A 15,923-nucleotide genomic window follows, 5' to 3' on the forward strand; every position below is an offset into this window, starting at 1 on the left:
AATAAACTCTTACAGAGGCATACAGTATTTTTTTTATAGAAACCTCCAGCACTCTCACGCTATTCTCTCACATCGCAACATAAAATATTACTGGATGGAAGGAATTTACTGCATTCCCGATTTTAATCGACGAACAGTAGCCTTTTTCGGGATGCAGTGTGTATGCCAGGTCCAACCACCCATTCAAAAGAAATCATTTCTAAACATGCATAAATTGTGAAGAATTTCTACATTTTGGTGTATCCTATTATAAAGTATTTAGGGACTGTTATGATAAGCTGTTACAGTTCTTTCTTCTGTGTGAATGAATGAACTGGCTCTTGGAATCTGTTCCCGTTTGACCTTAAATGACTTTGAGGAAAATGCTGCTTCTAATAAAAGTATAAAAATATGGCCATTTTATTGCAGCGAATCAGAAAATGCAGCGAAACATTACCAAATGTGCTTGAAAGGATTTTGCAGATGTGCTAAAACTAAAGCAGTTGTCATTTCAGGTGTTTAGGTGTTTGGAGTAAAACATCTTTTATTGGTTTCCTCCTCCTTTTTCTCCCTTCAGCTGATTTTGCTTCCAGCTGTATAATCTGCTCTTTGTCTCCAGGCCATGCTGAACGGACACACGCTTGTACCTGGTGCTGTCCCTCGGAACCCTGTTCCCACCAGCTGCAGCTTGCAGGTTACCTCACATTCCCAGACCAGCATGAAGCAGACCGCAAGTCAGAGAGATTTAAACCCTACTGAAACCCTGGTCCCTACACAGGGTTCCACCACTTTGATTCCCAAACCTCCTAGCAGCACACTCTTAGACACACTCTCACGCAAGACTTCCACTCAAAAGACCAACAAGTAAGTATTTACAGTTAAGCACAGAACATTCATAGCAGTTACATTTTATCTGCTCAGTGTGGCATTTCAGTTTATAGGATCGTGTTGTCTAGATATTAGTATGCTGTTATGTCAGTGTTCAAAGTGCATACGTGGCCTGTTCACAATTAACAGCAATATGTTAAATGAGGATATGGGGTGGGGGTGATTAATGTACAGAAGGTGCAGTAGGTAAAAACGTTTGGTATATGTAGTAATATACAGCAGCGGTCCCCAACTTTTTTGGCACCACGGACCGGTTAAATTTCAGACAATATTTTCACGGACCGGCCTTTAAGGTGTGGTGGATAAATACAACAAATTAAAATGATACGACCAGGCAAAAAAATTGTATTTTCTAAATATAATTTTAACCGTGAATCCACTGTGTTGGTTTTTGTTCATTTTGCTCGCTTGGGGTTTTTAATTTAGCGGTAATGTATTATGTGTTACCGGTTGGAGCAGCCTTTAAAAGGGAGCGGATGGAGGTTAGACATGTACATGGATGGAGGCATCATGACATGCATCAAGAGTGAGTCATAGACAGATGTGGCGGAGAGAATCCGGTAATTTTCCAAAATAAAACATCTTTCAGAATCAGACATTAAATAAAACGGAAATAATGTAAGTTATGTATTCTTTCTGCTCAGGGGTTGGGGACCACTGATATACAGTATAACTGTGCAAAAGGATAAGAAATGGCAAAAGATAACATGCTCAAATAACATGATATACATATTTACATATGTGAATGTTTGTATGATGCAGTATGTACAGAATAAATATGGGTGATGATGATTCTTTTCTTTTCTATTCGAATATTGCATGTAAGATGTGTGAGTGGGAAGTAATAGTTTATGAGCTACATGCACTTATGCCTCAATTTACCTTTATCATGAGATGTGTGATTATTTGTGTTTACTGTTGAAAAAAGTTGCGTATTCATGTTCAGTTCCTTTAATTTTTTAAAAGAGTAGCATGCTTGTTAGGGTCCAAGCTCTGAAGGTTACTTTTGTTGCAAAATTATGCCAACCTATGGAATTGATTGGGCAGTGCATAAGGAACATCCTGGCCAATTTTTGGCGAAGCTCTATTCAAGAACTGTAGCAAATTTCATTGTTTGTCAAAGCAGAAACTCCACAAGTCCTAGCAGTAGCACCAACAACAATGCCAGTTTGCTGCCAAATTTGTTTGTCTAGAAATTTTTTTTCCCTGTCCGTTGACAGAAAATGCACATCATGAATGAATCTACAAATGACTCTTAAATCCATTTGCCTAAGGTTATGATTCAGCTTTCTTGTGATTGGCAATATTTGCATTGAATTTGGTCATACGTTCTGAGTGTGTGCTCTCAGTGTAACCAAAGTGACACTAGCCAATTTTCTGAAAGCTTGTGTATGTGGAAGAGGGTAGCTAGCTCTTTCCTCACATGTGCTGTTATCTGTTTTAGCTTGTGATCTGTTTCCTAGGATTTTCTTTTGCAGTGATTAGTTTTAATTGTAATTACGAAAAGAAGCACATATTTAGTCGTAATCTATTATGTAAAAGACAAACATATGCTTTCGGTCCAGACACAACGCTTCTTTGTTTGTAGAGAGTCATTTTTTCCTACTGCAGTCAATTATTTACACACATGGTTGTAAGTTGTGTAGCTTTGAACAATATAAATATAGTAAGCAAACTCAACACTGTTCAGTTTACAAAGAGCCTGTCCTTATTTGTTGTCGGCATGATGCAGAGAAATGTTTAGAATTTACAAATGTTAGTTTAGTCATTAGTGCTAACTGCTGACTGAAATGCCAGGCATGCCTCTAACTGGGAAAAATGACTTTCCTCGTTTTTGTGTATCACTTGATTTATTCTCTAGAAATGATACATCTCTATTTGTAAGTGTTTTGTTTTGGTTAGGTTTTTTTTGCTTTTTTAATTCATGTTAGCCTTTTTATTTATTTATTTATTTTTTATCTATAACCATTTTATATTGATCCTTCAGAAAGCCAAGCAGATGCTGGGGAGATGTTATTGGACACACCTTAGGGCAGGGTGTTTAGTCATGCTCTTCTAATTCAGTGTAAACATTTTCTTGTTCATAGAAGCTGCTTGGAAACTTTGGGTATAAAAAGCTAGAATGAGCACCATTGTATCTCAGATTGTTTGTTTCTGTGCATTTTGTACTGCCAAGTGATTTTTAATTTCTGACCATTACTAACTTTATAATTTATCTCCCCGTTTTCCACAAGTTGTGGCCGTATACTATTCTTATCTCAACTCAGGATTTGTACATTTAACTAATATGTTGTAAAAAAAAAAAAAAAAAAGTGTGTGTTTGTGTGTGTAAAAGGAAATCTAGGATCAGTTCAGGTTTTGTTCATTGCAAATAGACACACAATAGGCCTTAGTTCAGTGTAATTCAACCATCTGAGCATGTTTATAAGTGCTTTTTGTGGCAAGTGAGGGTTAGAAATGAGGGCCGGAGAAAGCCGAAACTGTCATCTGTTTCCCACGCTGCGGCATGACTTTACTGCACATCTGGCCAAACTACACAACAATGGCAAACCTTTGTGGTAGCAGGCCTGTTTGTTGAAAGCGCATGAACTGCCATGGTGGGCGACTAGCAGTCAGACAGCACACTCTCCCAGAGGCCAGTCAGTCCCTTGACTCACTCTCTTACACTCTCTCTCCCTCTCCACTCTATCTCTCTCTCTCTCTCTCTCTCTATCTCTCTCTCGTTCATGCACACACAGTCACACATGGAATTAAAGTTCATGGGACAATCTGTGCATTTTAGATTTATGTGCATCGGGGACGTTAATTGTTTTACATTTCAAACAATTAGGCACAGTTTTGTATGTGATTAGATAAGCATCTGCAAAGCATTTAGTGTAAGTGTATGAGTAAATGTAGCTAGAAGGAACAAAAAATATCCCCAAAACCTCAATGAGATAAGCATGACATCTCTACCAGAAAATGGCCACATGCTATACACATGATACACAGTAACTTCTCGCAAAATAAAACGTTTTAAAGTGTAGCATTACGAGGTCAGATGTTTTTATTTGTCCAATCCAGTATTACTCTTGGATTTGTCAGTATTAGATTTATCTGTAGTCTGGCATACTGTGACCAGGATGAAATATGTATGAAATTAAATTTGGGTTACTTTGGGATTCATATGGGAATGTTGTGGGATCAGGCTATTAAAGACAGCTGGTATTGAGTGGTGTGTGGTATGTGGTGTTTGTTTGGGTAAATAAAGATTATCTTGTGTTCTGGAGACAGGAAATGTAGTTAAGAAAGACGTGAGCGTACGACCGGGGAAATGCTGGGTAGCTGTAAAGAGTATTAAGATTGGGAGGGTTAAGGAGAGAGAGAGAGAGAGAGAGATGATGATGGTTGAGAGCGGGGTAAGATAGCGCTGGGGAGGGTAGGTGTACTGTTTGCTCCTTTGTGTGCCTTCCTGGCCAGTGCAGTGTTTACCCACGGCATGCAGAATTCCAGAGCCCCTCACACTCTCCACAGTCCTGCATTTTTGTGGTCGGCCCGTGTGACATGAGAGAGTGTGGGAAAAACGGAAGCCTGAAGACCAAAAATGCTCAAATAGAAACATCGAACCAATGAAAAGAAAATGAACAAGAGATTCAAAAAAGAGAACATTTCAAAAGACAGGTGAAGAAAAAGAGAAAGTTGTCTGGCATTGGGGAAAGAAGGAATGAAGATTAACTAAAATTTAGAAAAAGACAGAACAAAGTTGATAGAATTCAAAAAGTGGACAGAATAAAATTATTAAAAAAGTTATTAAATTGTTTTTAGTTTACACCGTGGAAACAAATCTTGCCAAGCCTTTTGTCTTTCTGTTCCATAATGAAGCATACTTTCATTTCTAATGGATGAAACTGTCAGAGTTAATTGTCTAGCAGCTGAGTCATGTGCTCTTTAGTGAATTACCAGGCTTTGTGCCAATGAGGCCATTTGTTGTGTAGTTGGTGTTGAATCAGAATCAGAATCAGAATCAGAATCAGGTTTATTGGCCAAGTGTGTTGACACACACAAGGAATTTGGTTCCAGCTGTTTGTTACTCTCAAAAGTACATACATAAATAAAAACCTATACATGACAAGACAGACACAACAAGACAAAAACAGACTATACAAGACAGTACAGACAATATGAGACAGTATAGACAGTGTGGGTAATAAATAGGGATACAGACCAGTAATGTACATAAAGTGTGGGAGTGCATGGTAGTGCAAATGACAGTATTGTGTGCCAGGTATGATGAGAGAGGTTACTATAAAACTTTGTACAGTATATAGAAGCAATAGTGTGTGTAACATATACAGATAATGTGATGAGTGACAGTTTTGTGTGGTACTCATAGATATGAGCATGGAATTTAATTATGGTCAGTTGTTAGTGAGGGTGATTGCTTGGGGAAAGAAACTGTTCCTGTGTCTGGCAGTCTTAGTGAACAAAGTTCTGTAGCGCCTGCCAGAAGGGAGGAGCTGAAAGATGTTGTGTCCAGGGTGTGAAGGGTCATTAATGATTTTTCCTGCCCGGTTTCTGGTTCTTGTATGGTACAAGTCCTGGAGAGTGGGCAGGGGGCACCAATGATTTTTCAGCTGTTTTAACAGTTTTCTGCAGTCTGTTTCTGTCCTGTTTTGTTGCTGCTCCAAACCAGATGGTGATTGATGAGCACAGGACAGATTCAATGACTGCAGTGTAGAACTGTATCAACAGCTCCTGTGGCAGACTGTACTTCCTTAATTGCCTTAGAAAGTACATCCTCTGCTGGGCCTTTTTCAGAATTGAGTTTATGTTTGATTCCCATTTCAGGTCTTGGGAAATGGTAGTGCCCAGAAACTTGAAGTTCTCCACAGGTGACACAGGAATGTTGGATATTGTGAGGGGGAGTAGTGTTGAAGGATGTTTCCTAAAGTCCACTATCATCTCCACAGTTTTGAGTGTGTTTAGCTCAAGGTTGTTCTGACTGCACCATAGCACCAGCTGCTTCACCTCCTGCTTATATGCAGACTCGTCACCATCTTGGATTAGTCCAATGAGCGTGGTGTCATCTGCAAATTTCAGGAGTTTGACAGTTGGGTCACTTGATATGCAGTCATTCGTATAAAGGGAGAATAGCAGTGGGGAAAGGACACACCCTGAGGAGCACCAGTGCTGACTGTCTGAATACTGAGGTAACACCTCCCAGTCTCACCTGTTGTTTCCTGCCTGTCAGGAAGCTGGTGATCCATTGACAGATGGCAGGGGTATAGTAAGGTTTAGGAGTTTGAGTGGAGGATTCCCGGAATTATTGTATTGAAAGCCGAACTAAAGTCAACAAACAAAATCCGGGCATATGTTCCTGGGCAGTCAAGGTGTTGCAGAATGTAGTTTAGCCCCATGTTGACTGCGTCATCCACCGATCTGTTTGCTCGGTATGCAGAATTCCAGAGCCCCTCACACTCTCCACAGTCCTGCATTTTTGTGGTCGGCCCGTGTGACATGAGAGAGTGTGGGAAAACGGAAGCCTGAAGACCAAAAATGCTCAAATAGAAACATCGAACCAATGAAAAGAAAATGAACAAGAGATTCAAAAAAGAGAACATTTCAAAAGACAGGTGAAGAAAAAGAAAGTTGTCTGGCATTGGGGAAAGAAGGAATGAAGATTAACTAAAATTTAGAAAAGACAGAACAAAGTTGATAGAATTCAAAAGTGGACAGAATAAAATTATTAAAAAGTTATTAAATTGTTTTTAGTTTACACCGTGGAAACAAATCTTGCCAAGCCTTTTGTCTTTCTGTTCCATAATGAAGCATACTTTCATTTCTAATGGATGAAACTGTCAGAGTTAATTGTCTAGCAGCTGAGTCATGTGCTCTTTAGTGAATTACCAGGCTTTGTGCCAATGAGGCCATTTGTTGTGTAGTTGGTGTTGAATCAGAATCAGAATCAGAATCAGAATCAGGTTTATTGGCCAAGTGTGTTGACACACACAAGGAATTTGGTTCCAGCTGTTTGTTACTCTCAAAAGTACAGACATAAATAAAAACCTATACATGACAAAACAGACACAACAAGACAAAAACAGACTATACAAGACAATACAGACAATATGAGACAGTATAGACAGTGTGGGTAATAAATAGGGATACAGACCAGTAATGTACATAAAGTGTGGGAGTGCATGGTAGTGCAAATGACAGTATTGTGTGCCAGGTATGATGAGAGAGGTTACTATAAAACTTTGTACAGTATATAGAAGCAATAGTGTGTGCAACATATACAGATAATGTGATGAGTGACAGTTCTGTGCAGTACTCATAGATATGAGCATGGAATTTAATTATGGTCAGTTGTTAGTGAGGGTGATTGCTTGGGGAAAGAAACTGTTCCTGTGTCTGGCAGTCTTAGTGAACAAAGTTCTGTAGCGCCTGCCAGAAGGGAGGAGCTGAAAGATGTTGTGTCCAGGGTGTGAAGGGTCATTAATGATTTTTCCTGCCCGGTTTCTGGTTCTTGTATGGTACAAGTCCTGGAGAGTGGGCAGGGGGCACCAATGATTTTTCAGCTGTTTTAACAGTTTTCTGCAGTCTGTTTCTGTCCTGTTTTGTTGCTGCTCCAAACCAGATGGTGATTGATGAGCACAGGACAGATTCAATGACTGCAGTGTAGAACTGTATCAACAGCTCCTGTGGCAGACTGTACTTCCTTAATTGCCTTAGAAAGTACATCCTCTGCTGGGCCTTTTTCAGAATTGAGTTTATGTTTGATTCCCATTTCAGGTCTTGGGAAATGGTAGTGCCCAGAAACTTGAAGTTCTCCACAGGTGACACAGGAATGTTGGATATTGTGAGGGGGAGTAGTGTTGAAGGATGTTTCCTAAAGTCCACTATCATCTCCACAGTTTTGAGTGTGTTTAGCTCAAGGTTGTTCTGACTGCACCATAGCACCAGCTGCTTCACCTCCTGCTTATATGCAGACTCGTCACCATCTTGGATTAGTCCAATGAGCGTGGTGTCATCTGCAAATTTCAGGAGTTTGACAGTTGGGTCACTTGATATGCAGTCATTCGTATAAAGGGAGAATAGCAGTGGGGAAAGGACACACCCCTGAGGAGCACCAGTGCTGACTGTCTGAATACCGGAGGTAACACCTCCCAGTCTCACCTGTTGTTTCCTGCCTGTCAGGAAGCTGGTGATCCATTGACAGATGGCAGGGGTATAGTAAGGTTTAGGAGTTTGGGTGGAGGATTCCCGGAATTATTGTATTGAAAGCCGAACTAAAGTCAACAAACAAAATCCGGGCATATGTTCCTGGGCAGTCAAGGTGTTGCAGAATGTAGTTTAGCCCCATGTTGACTGCGTCATCCACCGATCTGTTTGCTCGGTATGCAAACTGTAGGGGATCCAGCAGCTGTTCTGTCACCTTCTTTAGATGGGCCAATACCAGCTTTTCAAAGGTCTTCATGACGACAGATGTCAGAGCGACAGGCCTGTAGTCATTCAGTCCAGTAATGGAGGGTTTCTTGGGGACTGGGATGATTGTGGAGAGTTTAAAGCAGGAGGGGACCTCACACAACTCCAGTGATCTGTTGAAGATAGAGGTGAAAATAGGAGCCAGTTGGTCAGCACATGCTTTGAGACAGGAGGGGGAGACACCGTCTGGGCCGGGAGCCTTTCTTGTCTTCTGTCTCTGAAAGAGCCGATACACATCCTTTTCACAAATCGTGAGCGCAACTTGAGTGCTGGAAGGAGTTGTAAGAGAGAAATCCAGAGGTGTGATGGGGGCAGACATTGGGCTGGGTTGGATGAGAGGTGTGAAGATATTGTCCTCAAACCTGCAGTAGAAGGTGTTAAGGTCGTCAGCCAGGTCTTTGTTTGCTTCAGTGGGGAGGGGTGGTCTCCTGTAGTTTGTGATATTTTGCAGGCCTTTCCACACTGATGCAGGGTCGTTAGCTGAAAACCTGCTTTTCAGCTTTTCAGAGTAGCTTCTTTTGGCTATTCTGATCTCCTTTGTCAGTTGGTTCCTGGCCTGCTTGTACAGAGCTTTGTCCTCCCCTCTGTAGGCATCTTCCTTGGCATGTCGAAGTTTTTCAGTTTGGCTGTGAACCATGGCTTGTTGTTACTGAACTTGCAGAAGGTTTTGGTTGGCACACATGTCTTCACAAAACTGATGTAGGATGTCACAGTGTCAGTCAGCTCATCCAGGCTGTCAGTTCCAGCCTCAAAGACACTCCAATCAGTGCACTCAAAGCAGTCTTGTAGTTCCTGCTTTGCCTCACTGGTCCATCTCTTCACTGTTTTGACTACAGGCTTAACAGATTTTAGTTTCTGCCTGTATGTTGGAATAAGATGAACCAAGCAGTGATTTGATGTAGCACAATCAAAATATCTCTGGTATTATTAAGAGAAATTAAAGCATGCAGTGCAGTATGAAGTCCACCCCAAAGTTTAGCATGCATACTTTATATATGCAAGGGCTTTTAGGTTTGAATCCTCTCTATACGTATATACTAGTTGGAGGGTTTTTTGGTATTTAAGCCGAAAGGGACTGAAAGAAGCCAGTTGTAGAATAATTGATATGAAAGTGTGTATGTTCTGTTTGCAAAGCGTGTTGAGTTCTGGAGCTGTAGCCAGGGAAACAAGGACTGAGAGTGGCATAACTAATAGGGTGACATTTACAACAGCGCTATTACAGCATGGCGTGGCTCCACCTCAAGCAAAAAATAAAAATAAATGAATAAATAACTGTCCATTTTTCTTTCGGGCTCAGCCAACCATTTTTATATGAGCCATTTCTTTAACTGTAACCCAAAGAGTAAAAGTTAAAAACGAGCTTAAAGGAAAGTAAAAGACACATTGTCTAAAAACTAAAATGTAAAATAGTGTCGTTGCAATTTGATATTGGCTAGAACGTTACACATCACACAAATAAAGTGATAGAGAAAAGATAACGTAGGAATGAGAGAACATGAACTCTGTGCAAAAGGCGTAACATTCAAAAGGGATTTTAGTGTTGGCCTGATTTATTGTTCCTCTTATTTATTTTCAGTGCCTATAAGACCTGCTTGGATTAACTGCCATAAAAATCACTCTGTGGTTTAGATTATGAATGGATTTATCCCATGCATTGGAGTGTATAAATTGGGCAACAAGTGTTTTGTTGAAACACCCTGTCCATCATACTAAATGGTGGAAAGAGCCTTGAACTCAAATTGCCAATAAAGTACTAAAGTGTTGCTTCCTGCTTGGTCAGGCTGGATTTTTTAATTGGAGAGTTTTCTATCTGCTGCAGTGCCCCCAGGGTTTGTGCAGCCATATGAAAGACCAACTGTGTGCACCGTACAACGCTTCACTGTGCACCCTCATTACAGGCCTAATACTCCTCTGGCAAGCCACAGTTGTGCTCCTAGAGGTTAATACCAGCTAAGCTTTATTTATTGTTCCTAAAAATGCTTAGCGGATTTAATGTATAGAGTTACAGGCATGCTGGCCCCTGTTTTTCTCCCCTCCTGGACAGAGCTGATGATTTAACATGCTCTCCAGAGCCAGATGTTCTTCCAGAGAGGTATAATTATTGGAGCCATTCACAGGCAAAGGGGAACATTTCTCACAGGTTCCACGATGTCTGCTATTAAGAGCATGTAATTAGTCGACATCAAATAAATGCGCCAAAAAAACACAAACAAACAAACAAAAACGTTGATATTGACATTCCAGTAAGCACACCAGTACACTTTTGGAAATGTGATATTGAAATTGTTTCCGGAAAAACAAGATGAAGCCATCTTGTTGATTACTGTGTCACAGAGGAGAGTTGACCTTTTCCATTTTAAACTCAATGCATTTTATCCTACAAAAATAGGTTTTACCAAAATGAAACACTGTGCATGTCCCCAGTAAAACTAATGTAGATCAGGTTCTCTGAAACTCGCTTGGTAAACACTTTGCTAGTGAGTCCACACTGCTCTGGCATATGTGCATATTAGGCCCCTTTGACATTTTAGACCCCCTCATGCAGGCAGCTTTACATGCCTGAAGAAAGAAATGGCATAGCCATCTTTTACAAAGGTTAGCTATCTTTCCATCTCAGTGCACAGCATGCTATTCTTGTTCTTGCACCTCTGTGAATGATGTTTGTTTGGTAACTTTTTGGGAGTCATTAATCTGTTATTGCTTCTAATAAAGTGTCACGTGTGTCATGTTAGAATCCTTAATCTCATAGAACTGTTTTTGTTTCTCTATTAACAGGCAAGAACCTTATGAGGCTCCATGCGGAAATGGCTTATCCAGTCGACAAAAGGTTGTCTATGACACCACATGTGGAAAAACGGGTGAGCACAAAGATGCACACATCTGTATTTCAGGCTTGTATATCACATTTCAATTAAATCACTGTAATGAAACAAATAAAGATCCTATTTTAAGATGCGTTTTTAGAAAGCCAACTATGAACTTTATGTAGGTTAATTAATTGCGCTTGTAGTAGGAACACATATCTGTGTTGTTTTAATGGTTGGTGTTGGCAGAGAGCTCTAGAGACCGCATGCCCAGGCAGGTGGCTTCCTCAGCCAGCCAGAGCCAGGCAGCTGGGCATAGTGACCATTCCACCACTGATGAACTCTATTTAGCACACCCTCTTATTTTTTGTCCAGTGCCATGGCAACAAGATATCTTTAGATTCAAACGAACGCCCTGGCCTATTTCCACTTGGCCAGCGACGCGTATGCCGATAGCATCAATAAAGTTAATAATACTTACTTAATCGGTTGCGCAATTCAGAGGGCCTCATTTCTGTGTTTTCTCTTCTTATTTAACATGCGAGACAAAACTCATACATGTGAGAGTTCAGTTTGAGGTCCTCCTGTATTAGGGTCGTCTCTAAAGGACAGACAGGAATGAAATCTGCCTGGAAAGTGAGCTGGACCTTGTCAAACACATGCTAAATGTGCATGTGCATGTTGGGTTTACTAGCTAGTTTTATCCTTCTGTTGACATACTGACAGCGTTACTGATCAGTGCCGCATGTCCAGGTCTGTAAAGGTTATACAGTTGTTAGAATATCTTATGTGACTTCAATTGAAAATCATTTATTATCATTCCAGCCATATACACTTCAGTACACACTGAAACGAAACAACGTTCCTCCAGGGCCAAGGTGCTACATCAGACTTCATACATTAACAAAAATGGACACTCAAAAACAATTTAAACACAGAAACACTGTAGCACTAACCAGTACTGTACGAGTGGTTTGTTCAAATGAGTTGTCTGTATACAAATAAATACTGCACATGTAAATACTGGAAATTTTAGTAGCAATTGTGCACAGCAGTAAATATGTGCAAAAACAATTTCACCCTTAACGAGTCTGTTCATTCGTGTGTGTGTGTGCATGTGTGTGTGTGTGTGTGTGTGTGTGTGTGTGTGCGTGTGTCAGTGCTGTCTCTTCATGTTTAATCCAAACAGCAGTATCTCAAAAACAAATCCGATATACACCTAAAAAGAAAAAAAACCCACAGTGTTATAGTGCCTGTGAAGTGCAGTGAAGTTTGTCTCCTTCTTCTTTACATATAGCTGGTAGCATTTAGTACCTTACCTTACAGTCCAGGCTAATGTGTACTTGAAAATTAGTACCATGTATGTGCCATGAAATTTTATTTTTCAGCCAAAAAGAGAAAAATTCTGTCAAATGGTTTCTCAACGAACTTACACATGAAAAACTAAAATGTTTGAATAGCCAAAGTCATATTTACAACCCATTCTTACTTACATGATTTCTTTCATTCAACTATAGCAGGATAAGTTTTACAATGTTGGGCAGTTGATTGGAAAGATAATCTGATGAGAAGTGCAGAATTATGTCAATTATGTTTATTTTGGTTGATGCGATTTTGGTTATTTTGGTTGATCAATGCATATGTCTCCAAAATGCAAATTTTGTCATTATTTTGGGCTTATTAGATATTAAATGACCTTAGGGTTCACATATCTAAAAGCCCCGAAACTTAAAATGTTGTTTCATGGGAACTTTAAAATTGAGCAAAACCTGCAAATGTTCAGTGTGGTGATTTGGCAGCTACATCGTTACCATTGGGACAATGTTTTTTTCTTCCTTTTGATCGCACATATTACTTCCTACCCACAGCTCCTGAGCCAAATGTTGATATTTGCTGATGTTGATGTTTTTTGGTTTAGGTACGACAAACCCTTTGAGACTAAATTAGAAGTCAATGGTCATGAAGGACACTGTTTTAAATTCATTCAGCGAGCAGACCTCGATGCACCACAATGCAAATGCTTTTGCAAACTAATAAATATTTTGTGGGAAGACATCAGACTACTGATCACAGAATTTGTTTAAAAAGTTCTTTAACTCACTTAGACTAATATTGTCATTTGTGTGGATAACACACTAGCCTGGTGTTTTCACTGAAACCATGACAACCAGCAATAAACTAGAGACAAAAACGCCCTTTTGAAAAATCGCTTCTGGTGTGAGCACAGGGTAGCACATCAATCCAAAAATCCACATCGTAATGATTTGCTGTGGCAATTCTTTAGGGGGACAAGAGAAACCTAATGGATACACCAGTATTCTTAGCTGTTGATATCATCAGTGGACATAACATGTGTTTCCTCCCATATTATATTCGATATTTTTGCTTAATTATATAGTGATCGCGTTATATAGTGTTCTGACACTATTCTTTGTTTAGTTGAGTGTGTGATTTTGCTAGGATATATTCAAAGGTTATTACTGAAATAATCGATTATTGATTTTTTTGCCACGGATTTGCTGAAAAAGGCAGGCTAGTCTGTTATCTAGACCAAAGACAATAGCATTTTTCTTTACTTTGCAGGCGTTTTTACTGTGTTTAAGTCCACCCTCTCATGTCAGTACACAAATTATCTGCAATTACAAACCACAAAACAAGCTGCCATGTTGCTCATGGCTTTTGAAATTACTAGAGTTGAAAAGATCTGCGCTGGAAGAAGATACAGCTCAGTACCTTCTTCCAGTGCAGATCTTATTCATTTATTTATTTTTACTTTTAAACTTGGTTTCCCACCGTATGGAGACTTTTCTGAGACACCCTGCATAATGACATGAATTAAAGAGAATGTTTTACTACGGGTAACATGGACGTTTTTCCGTTCCTCAAAAACCTTTCTTAACACTGTTACACATAGTTTAGTGTCTGTTGGAGCCCATGAGTTTGTCTTCTTCTGCACTATGTGAGAGTGAATTTGAGCACACACTTTCTCTCTTTCTCTCTTGCGCATGCTCACACTCATCTTTTTAGAGTTGCACAACACTTTCCACCTTGGAGCCTGAGAAATGGTCTGGAGGAACTGTTGATTTTATTGCAGTAACAGTGATATTAAGTATTTTAAGCTGCTGCACATCTGTTTGTCTGATCGAAACCGTCCGAAAAAAGGGCATCTTCACTTTGTCACGTATTCGCACTCCAATTCTTAGAATTAAGAAAGAAAAAACTCCAAAAATGACAAATTTTGCATGAGCAAAAGTGTACAGTGGACAGTAATTTCCCTGCTTTTTGCCCCTTATTTTTTTCTCTTTCAGAGTGTTTCACCAGATGTCCTATAAACTCATTGGGAGCTGCTTCTGAATTTCATGAATGCATTTTTCCATTGTATGTGGAAAGAGATTTGGGAGGTGCATGGCACCTAAATCGTGTGAGGAAAAGCGGGAAGAGATAAAAGAGTAAAAGGGATAACACAAAGTAAAGTGCAGCCATGCGTTGTTTTGCTGTGATGATGGTTTGTGTGTGAAAAGGGCCCTCTGTGGCTTTGTGCTAAGATAAGTGAGTTGCTCTGATCGATTGTGACAGGGAGTTAGAGCTGATCTATTCAGGCAGCATTCTCAGTGATCAGCCGTCAGGGTGCATCTGTCACTTTCTCTCTGATGCTCGATCTGTTCACTGCTTTATTTCTATATCCTATTCACCATGTTTTTATTTAGGCCTACCATTAGCATTCACTCACTGTTCTCCATGCTCAACTAAAGGCTCATTCCCGCTTTATTTCCATTTGCTGATAAAAACAGATGCCCGGCATACTGCCTGCCCTGCTGAAGCACATGTAGTGAAATAGTTTGGCAACTTAAAAGAACCACGATGATGATTAGGTAATTGTTGATCGCTTAAAAAAAAAAAAGAGAGAGAGAAACACGGCAATCAAAATACATTTCTCTGGAATTGTCTTTTGTAATTTCAGGCTGTAGAATTTAACATTTTGTACCAGCGAAAACCAGGAGATGTTTTTTAAATCAGTGAATAGGATTGATTTTGGGCTGAATAACACTTTTTTGAGGGGTGTGGAATGTTCAACAGTACTACGCCTACATTTACCAGAAAGTTTACACGTGGTGTGCCTAGACCTGTAACCTAGGCCTGGTTCCAATGAGAACTTTCACCATGTACCCCTAAAAATTTTAAATCAAACAAAGAGCCGACCAATTAGACTTTTCTTTCAACCTTTTGCTTGGTTTTGGCAGTGCCGTGTAAAGTTCTTCCAAACCAAAAACCACATAGGGCCTCATTTTCTCTGTGCTTTGGTGTTTTATTTTTTCTTTTCTTATTCAATTGGCATTGGATTCATTTTTTTTTCCTTTGCTGTCTGTTTAATCACAGAACTCGGTATGAATGTAAATAATTTAAAAAAAAGGTATATCAAGGTGGAATGTATGGTTTAAAAAAAAGAAAAAAAAGAAGAGGAACGCTTCCCGTTCTTTCTTTTATTCCCCCCACTTCTCATCTTGCTGAGCTTGGAAAAGCTGCTTCCAGCAGTCATGTCACTGGATTGGAAGTTGGGTCTGATGTTTTCGTTCTCTTGCGCCGTAAGGCCTAACAGTGTAAAAGAGCACCAAAATAAACAGAGTCTGCGGAGAGGGAATGAAAGAGAATACTGTTTGGGAGCACAAACACAGCAGCTCCGACTGCACTTGGAATTTCTTTTCTCCTGGAAGACTGGCTCTAGGCCAGGAGATAGACCAAAGAGTGAGAAGGACACAGGGGCAAGACAGCTCCAGCTTCTGCTAC

At 39.9% G+C, this 15,923-nt stretch overlaps 1 protein-coding gene across 1 annotated transcript in view; it reads left to right on the forward strand.

Annotated features, from left to right (window-relative positions):
- Positions 1-15,923, forward strand: part of ttll5 (tubulin tyrosine ligase-like family, member 5) — an 83,150-nt gene that overhangs the window by 64,538 nt on the left and 2,689 nt on the right. The window contains exons 31-32 of the mRNA XM_046854924.1: positions 599-843; positions 11,110-11,192. Coding sequence (XP_046710880.1) covers positions 599-843; positions 11,110-11,192 — 328 coding nt within the window. The remainder of the gene's footprint in view (positions 1-598; positions 844-11,109; positions 11,193-15,923) is intronic.

The sequence above is a fragment of the Silurus meridionalis genome, chromosome 8 (assembly GCF_014805685.1).
Source record: "Silurus meridionalis isolate SWU-2019-XX chromosome 8, ASM1480568v1, whole genome shotgun sequence".
In the NCBI taxonomy this organism is placed as follows: domain Eukaryota; kingdom Metazoa; phylum Chordata; class Actinopteri; order Siluriformes; family Siluridae; genus Silurus; species Silurus meridionalis.